Source organism: Juglans microcarpa x Juglans regia, chromosome 7D (assembly GCF_004785595.1).
Source record: "Juglans microcarpa x Juglans regia isolate MS1-56 chromosome 7D, Jm3101_v1.0, whole genome shotgun sequence".
Taxonomy (NCBI): domain Eukaryota; kingdom Viridiplantae; phylum Streptophyta; class Magnoliopsida; order Fagales; family Juglandaceae; genus Juglans; species Juglans microcarpa x Juglans regia.
This window is the reverse complement of record NC_054606.1, coordinates 11,909,308-11,918,605: the sequence shown is the minus strand read 5'-3', so window position 1 is coordinate 11,918,605 and position 9,298 is coordinate 11,909,308. Positions and strand designations below refer to the sequence as shown.

Here is a 9,298-nt window from a genome sequence, read left to right as displayed (position 1 = left end):
ACCGACGCCCACAATACCTTTTCTCAAGATTTCAAATATATATATATAAATTTTATAAAAATAAATTAGACACAACTTTATATCATATGTTATATATATTTTATAATAAAAATAATCTTATAATTTAACGTATCACATTAAATTATATCAATTTATAAATTTAATTTTTTTTATAAAATTACTTTATAGTTAAAATATTTCTTTTATATATTTATATGTATATGGCTATATGCTATTTTAATCAGTCAAATCATGATAAGCTCTGCAAGTAACGCATTCTATACACCCAACTAGCTCTAAGGTCTCAAAGGTGCTGATTACGTTGTTGATGGATAGAGTATATATGTTTTATTTAATGGATATAAAAGGAATTAATAATTGAGAATTTGATCCTTACATATGATTTTTTTTTTTTAGGTTATTATATAAAGTTTGTTTGAATGGATATGTATGTATATGCAGGTGTCATCAATTCCACAACAAAGGTCACGTTCAAACGTGTCGTGCTGTGCTGGGAGACCAGTACAATAATGTCACAAGATTTCTACTTTTTGTTTTTGGGAGTCTCTAGCTTTCTCCCTAGAGACCCCTTTGGCTGGCTTTTACAGCACAGACATTAAGCACAAAAATAATCTTTTATAACTCTATATTAAATTTAAGGTAGTTTTTTGTAATTAGAATTTATCTTTTTATAAATGGCAAACTTACATTGATTGATTGTCAAATTAATTATAAAAGAATTGCGTGTGTGGGGGCCCTCCGGCCAGGAGGGGAGACAGTGGAGGGAGGGCCGGAAGCAGGACCCCGCCGCCGAACCCGAACTCCGACAATGCAGTCGGAAACCGAATCAGATTTTTTATTTTAAAATATTAATTATATCATTTCTCAATTTATTTTTTCCTTTCTTTCTTTCTGTGTCAATAATTCTCTCTTGTTTTTTTTTTTTTTTTTTTTTTTGCCCTTTTCATTGTCGGTGAAATAAAAGCTTGATTTCTTCGTCCGAGATTAGGATTATGACACTTTTGCACTAGGCCCAGAAGCAGATATGCCTTTATAATGTCAGGCAATGTCACTTCTATCATAATATTTATAAATGAGTGGTCTGTATTTGTAATTTTACTTACATTTTTATTTATAAAAAATATTTTGTTAGTTTCTTTTTTAATTTTAAATTTTATAATTTTCAGCATATCAATAACTGACATATACTAACATATATAGAAATAAGATTTTTGTAAGTTTTTCTTAAATGCATTTACCATATTCCTTAAATAATCACCTCAATTTTAATTTTTTATATTCATAATATTTATCCAAGTTTTAAAAAAATTCATAAATAGGTATTTCTGTCCAACTCTGATTAATTTCTTAACCAGTCAATGGCAACAAGGACTTGTGTTGACTAATAAAAATCTTACATGTGTCCCTTAGACACCGTTTAAATTAAGAGATAAAATGAGATGATTTATGAATAATAATAAAATTTATGAATTAAAATTTATAAATAATAATAAATATTATTGATATGGATTGAGTAAATAGTAGTTATGCATGGGTGACGACTTTATTTAAAAATCATAACAAAAAAAATTAAAAATATATTTACAATCTTAAAAATACTAAATAAAGTCCAAAATATAAAAAAAACAAAAACCAAAAAGTAAAAAGGAAAAGTTTTGCAGCAAGGGGAGGGAGCAGGGGATACCCCTGCAGCTTATCTATTACGTAATTCTCTGTATTTTTATTCAGTATCCCACCCGCAATTAGAGGTGTAAATTTAAGTCGAGAAATCAGAAAATTGAATCGAACTGGATTAGTTGGTCCGATTTTGAACCGGTCCGATTCAAAATCGATTCTTATATTACGAAAATAGGCTGGAATCGGTCCGATTTCGATTTCGTAATTTTTAAAATCGGACCGAAACGAACCGGACCGGTTGAAAAAAATATATATATAAAAATTAATTCTATATATTATACAAAATATTTATATATATATAAGTTTTATACATAATATATAATTATATTAAATTTTTATATATAATATATAATTATATATCACATATAAAATAATTTCATATTATAATTTATAAATTATAACATAAAATATTAATCTTAAATATGAACATTTGTAATTTATTTGATCATATGTTATTAATATAATTATATATAAGATAATTTTATTATAAATTATAAAATAAAAGTTTAATCTTAAAGATAAAAATTTAATTGATCATATGCTTTAAATATAATATATATATATTAAATTATTAATAACATTTTATCAATAGAAGTAACACTTTATTATATATTTTTTACATTTTAAAATAACTAGAAAATCGAACCGGACCGGACCGGAAACCGGATGTACTGGTTTAGGAGGGTAACTGTGGCAGTGTTTTAAATTTCGTACCGTACCGGCCGGTACGGCTGAAATTTTTCGTTTCGGCCGTCCGGCCGGTACAGGTACTATACCTGTTCCGTACTGGCCAAAATACCGGCCGGTACCAGCCTGAATTTTGGCCTGTACTGGCCTATATTTCGGCCGGTACCGACCGATATTTCCTCCTGTGTTTTTTTTTCGTTTTTTCAAACTACAAGTTTATTTTTTAATCCCTAATTCAGACTAGACTATTTATAATTTATATATATATATATTTATATATAATTTATTTATATATAGACTATTATTTTGGAATATAATTTTTATATATATTTATATATATAATTTATTCATATATCGACTATCCCGAAACGGTACCAGTACGGAAATATTTCGTTCTAGTGCCTTGACCGGTACGGCGTCCAGTACGGTATTCAAAACATTGAACTGGGGCGTAATCGGTTTTGAAAAATGAAAAACCGGTACATATTGGTTCGGTCCTAAATTTTGTCTAAAACCGAACCGGTTATACCCCTACCTGCAATGGTCTAGCCAAAGCAAAAATTAAAATTTGTCTAAAACTATATATTTTGTCTAAAGTTAAATCCATTATAACTCCACATTGAATTATTTACATATTAGTCAAAATATTAATATAATATTATTTTTTTAATAATAATATTATTTTTTCCAGATTTTGCAACTAAACTAACCATACATTAATTAATGATTAGAGATATTAATAACCATACACAAAATAAGTTAATTAATATTAGTATTGATAAAGTTAATTAATAATTGGAGATAGGAATATTTTGAAATAAAATGTATTTTTTCTATAAATAATGTCTAGTCAAAGATGAAGAAATGTCTAGTAAAATTATATTTATTATTCTTACACCACACATCATATATAATTTTTCTATTTTTATTCTCTTATCAAATGTGTAGTATTTGGAAGACGAGAAGAAGAACTCAATTAGTTTAAGAAAAATAAAATTATAAAAAAAATATCTATGATATGTGGTGTGTGGGAATAATTAATAGTAAAAATAATTATAGAATTTACAAGTCTCGTACACTTATTTTAAAATAAAATGAAATTTATCATTACCTCTAAAAAAGGTAAGATTTGTCGTTAAAAAAAATAAATTTTTTATATAAATTTTAAATTTATCAACTTTTTAAAGTACTTGTATATGGATGACTATATGTAACGTTATTATTTTTTTTTTATTTTTTATTTTTTGAAATGTTAATTCTCAGTGTCATTTAACCTAGTCTTACGTGAGCATGGACGGGGGAGAAGAAAAGCGCGCACACATATTGACTTTAAAATATTAGTGGTTGTGGGGTTTGTCTATTTTGGAAAATAAACGTATGGGCGGTGCGATGAGGTTCGACCAAGTGGTTCTCCAACATTGAAAGCGATGCTGCATATATGCTTTGAATTGTGAAACAAACCATGATAATCCAACCACATGTACCAAGGAATTGACATCATGATGATATCTAATGATTTTTTTGCCAATTTTAATGTTGATATCATCTCAACCAAAGTTGACTTCATCCTTATAAGCCTTGCAATTTGCAAATGACATTTCATTCCTTACTTGGAACCTCACATTGATGAATAGAGATAGTCTTTCTAATTGGGTGGTTCAATTTTACAAAGAGATAAACACATCATATGAGCTTAGCAACATTAATTTAATGATGTTCATGTAGAATTTTTTGAAAAGTGTAGACATTACATGAGTAATGAATACTATATAATATATCTATATCTTTTTAAATTGTATTGTCTGAAATTTGAGAGTATCTTAATTATAATTTATAAATTAGCTACGTACCAAACCCTTTCATAATTGGCATGTGGGACATGACATAGCGTGGCGTGATGATACTAATTGGATCTAAGTTTTATTATAATAATCGTGAAATTGGTATTATTAAGAATTTAGAATTGGAATGTATCCCTTCTCCTCCCCCTCCCTTGATGTTTTGATAAAGGCTGGTTGGGCCCGACCAATGATTGGCTAATGAAGATGGGATTGATTATGGTGGATACCACAACCACATCCCATCAAGTATGAAAATATTTTTTTTTTTCTTAAATACTTGCCATTTTGTAGAAGTAATCAATCACTTTGGTGGGATTGTTTGCACGTAAATTACAATGATGGCAATGAGTTAGGGAGAAATAAATGAGCATAGGGTTCAACTTCTACTAAAAAAGCCCACTGCATGGAGAATTAATATCCAAGCCCACTCGGTAGAAATGAGCTCATTGATCTATGAATTAAGAATGAAGAATGCTATATATAAATCATTATTCACTCTTACATCCTACATCTATAGTTCTTTTCTTTTAATAGGGTGTAAGAGTATTTTTCATAAGGTGTGAGGTATGAAGTAATGAATAGTGACTGATGAGAAGAATTTTTGATCAAGAATATTGCAAGACAAATACTTGTAGTCTCTTGTGCTCTCTCTTTTAGTTATTTTTTAGAATATTTTATTGATTGGTTTCCTAATTTTAAGGGCATGTTTGGATAATGAGATGACATATTTTGTGAATAGGAGTGAAATAATTTGAGTTAAGAAGAGAAAAAAGTTGAATAAAAGTATTATTATAAAGTTAAAATATTGTATTAATATAATTTTTTAATATAATTTTTGTTTTGAAATTTGAAAAAAGTTGTATTATTTTTGTGTTTTGTTTAAAAATTTAAAAAAATTACAATGATTAAGTAATAATTAGATGAAAAAAGTGAAAGAACGTGATGTTCATCTATATGCTCCTATGGAAATGAGCTTCTGTGACTAGACTAAACTAGACTTGCACAACATATTCAGAACAATGAAGAATTAACAATACTTAATTCTTTTAGAATAATGATAGTTTTGGCCACGAAAAAGGTCCAATTTACACTCTTCATTGAGCTAAGAGTCTGAGGGTTTAATGACATATGACTCGAATCTCTAAATGGAAAACTTGGGTTCGGATTATGCAAGCATTGTGTACTTCTAATTTTGAAAAGAGTTAAGTCTATCATTAAAAAAATTAATATTTTCATATGAATTCTGAATTTACTCACTTTTTTTAAAAAGTGTGTACGACGCTTGTATACGCTATAATTGCAAACATCATTTCTCAAAACAATTAAAACCTCAGCTCCAAATTCAAATTGTTGTGCACTATATAAGTTTAGTAGGAAGATTGAAGACATAATTGTGATGATCATAGTTTAGAATTGTAAAATACATACCTATTAAGTATATATCTCTATACTATATTTTTTATAAGAAGACGATTCATATGTTTAAAGACTATTGCGTGTCAACTTTTTAAATTAGATTTAAAAAACAAAAAAACGTTCTTCTAGTATATCAATTAATGAACTCTAGTCAGATTTTTAAATTAAATACGTCCACTTGAAGGAAAATTCCGCCCAAATAATTATCTAGATGTTGCAATCATGTGGCGAAAGAGACCCATCTAAACTAGAAAAAGAAAAAGAAGCATATCATTTCCAACAACCGGGTTAAGAAGATAATGATCAACATGAATATTTTACTTCGAGCAGATGAGTGACATGATGCGAATGATTGTTCTCCATATCCATGCAGCCGGCATGTCAAGGTCCATATATAGCTAGGCCATAGACCAAGTAACAGGCACTACACCATCGTCTATATTCAGTCCCAAATCGTTCCACACAGCATCTGATCCATCAACAATATTATTCTTACATGGAGGCTGGCCTGCATGCTCTGCATCACACCCATTCACAGAATCACACTCATCTACCACCTTGGCTTCCACACTCCTCCCATTACTAGCCATAATTTTGATCATCTTCCCACAGCGTGACCCCCCATCAAACCATCCAGTTGATAGTGCCACTACCCGCTCTGAGTTTTCATGGAAACTTTCATCGCAACTGGATGCACCCCCGCCATCCCCACCTTCGCTGAAATCATTGTTTGTGAGAAGGGCTCGCGTGGAGGACGTGACGGGGGGTGAGCATTTGAACTGAGAGAAAGATTTTCCCTTGCAATTCTTAGTGCCTGAGGGCTGGCAGTTGTTATCTTTAGGGGGCGGGGAGCTCTTGCATATGTTGTTTCCAACCTGATCAGGGTCATCATTGCACTTACCCTCGATGCAAATGAGTTGGCCGGTGCAATCGTTGAGGGATTTGCATGGGCCGTTGCATGAGGATATAGCTCGTGCAGGGAGAGGGAGGGAGGAGATGTTGATAATGAGGAAAAGGGGAAGCAACACTAGAACTAGGTTTGCCATTTGAGAGAAAATGTTGGCGGGTGAAGTTGTGCAATGATGAGAGTTGGAGATCGAGACGAAGGGTTCAGCTTAATTACATGTACTTATAGAGGCATAGTGCTTCAATGTCTCTTCCTTTCCCAACATTAGTGGGTGACTCTACTCGTGTACCCTCTTATGACATTTCACTTTCGTTTGGTGCGCTTATTTTTTATATATACATATGTAACGAATATCCTTCGGAGCATTAGCATTGGAATGGATAAAAGCAAAGCTAATGATCCTTTAGCTAGCTAGATCCAGTCAACGTGGAAGTCTTGGGTGATCTCCTATGAGGTGATCTTGTTTAAAGTTTAAACATTCAAATACAAAAGGAAGATCAAGTAAGTTAATGCGTACATGCCATCTATAAAAGACTCGCAAATATTCTAACACAACTCTTACACACTAAAACAAGTCTAATTTTTCATGAGTTGTATCGACACGGTAAGAAAAACCGATATTTATGGAGAGTTATTTACGACAAAAATGATTATTTATTATGATAACAGACTCATTTTAATAAGACATCATTAGTTTAATCACAAATAACTGACCCATATAAGCGTTTTTCTAAAAATGAGAAAGATCGATAAATCGAGAGGATCATGATATATTAAACATAAAAATATATATAATTTGCCGGCCTTGATCTGATCTACAAACCTTTTCCATTGAGAAAATGATGAATATTTTTGTCAATTATTGCCCTTTTTTTAAATTGCTCAAAGGACGTTGCCTGCAGTTAAACAACTTTTGTTTATTCAACTTCCAAATGAAAAAGGATATTGCAAACAAATGCATGGATCACTACGCATGCACTTAATTAATTAGTAGAAGTACGTACTGTATTAATTGCACTATCCGTTTCTCTCAAGCCTCTTTCGTTAAGTTCGTCATCTTCTGTCTGGTTTATGGATAAGCATTAGGGACTAGTTTGGTTTCATTCATTTCTTTAAAATTAATGCGTTGCATATATATTCCTTTCCTCTTGGACACAAAGTACTAGTTGACAATGATGGAGTGTGTATATACATATACATATATATATATATATATATATATGGTTGACAATGATGGAGTGTCTATATACATATACATATACATACATACATACATATATATATATATGTGTGTTCATACTTTAAGCATCTATGGAACAGTATACCCAATGACAAGAGGACAAGATGCATGCATGCATGCTGATTAAGTTTTTTTTATTCTACGTAATTAATCGACAAAATTAGGAATTAACAAGTGGAAGGGCTCCAATACTCCCTAAGGCCCGTAGGGTGTTTCTTGGGCCTGGACCTCCACGGCCCAGTAAGACACCTGAGGCCTAAATACCCATTTGACTTGGTAGGGTTTAGGCTGAACCGATAAAGAGAGTGCCCGCCAACTATCCCAGCTTTGTTAAGGGTGTTTATACACTGAAATAGATAGATAATGACGAATGAGAATTCAAGTTTCAAATAACAGAGAAGTCAGTTAAATCCAAAGGATCAAAAGAAGGCAAAGTCTCTATTTAAAGAGTCCAAGTACGTTAACAAGGCTAGAACATTGATTGGCTTTAAGATTACTCTTATCGTTATTGACTTAGGCATTATAGGGTTTCCTTTACCGCCCCCAAGACCTCTTACTCTTTGGTTGCTAGAGATCGAGAGTGCCAAGCGGTGAAACACGTCCTCAACATTTGGCACCGTCTGTGGGATCCCTAATATTTCAAAATCAGAGTGCTTTTCACATGCCCACCACCACTCGATCTCAGGCAACTAGAGATCAGAAGGAGACTTAGCGAAACATGGAGGGAAAACTTGCGAAAGGGGAACGAGGCCCTCAAGGCGAAAAATAGACCATCATGAGAAGACATGACACCTAGTCAGGCTGACAGGGTGGAGATGGAGGCACACAATGGGGGCGCTGGTAAGGCTCACCAGGAGGACGAGGATACGAAGAAACTACACCACGACTTGCGCAACTTGATGGATAAGTATGAAGAAATGGCTAAAAAGATAGGGACATCATCTTCGGTTGACCAGCTATTAACCAACGCTAACTTGCCCTACACTTTGGAGATCATGATAGTACCGCTTCCACCAAAGTTCAAAGTCCCGTCAATAGACATGTACGACGGCTCCATAGATCCAGTGGACTCCAAGGATACGAGAGAGATTGCATGCAGAGCCTTCCCTTGACGTTGAAGGGAGTAGCTTGGGGATGGTTCGGAGCACTGTGGCCGGGCTTTATTGAAAATTTTGAATAACTTGGCAGGTGGTTCATCACCCAGTTCATGGCCAGTTGGCAAAGGAGATGGCCGGCGACATACCTGTTGAGGGTGAAACAGAGGGAAGACGAGAGTCTGAAGGCGTACTTGGCGTGGTTCAATAAGGAAAGAATGACAGCGGACGATCAAGATGAAAAAATCATGTTGGCTGCATTGCTCGAGGGAACCTGGCTGAGGAGTCATTTCATACTGGGCTGGCAAGAAAAATCCCATTCACTTTACGAGAGTTTATGGATTGAGCAGATGATTTATGGATGCTGAAGACACACTAATTGCCCTTACCACTAGACCAGGGCGAAAAGAGGAGA

General features: G+C 32.8%; 1 protein-coding gene across 1 annotated transcript; it reads right to left on the bottom strand.

The window, feature by feature from the left end:
* Positions 1-6,040: 6,040 nt before the first annotated feature.
* LOC121239970 (kiwellin-like) lies at positions 6,041-6,688 on the bottom strand. The gene has a single exon (XM_041137387.1). The coding sequence runs from the start codon at positions 6,686-6,688 to the stop codon at positions 6,041-6,043; it is 648 nt and encodes a 215-aa protein (XP_040993321.1).
* Positions 6,689-9,298: the final 2,610 nt, after the last annotated feature.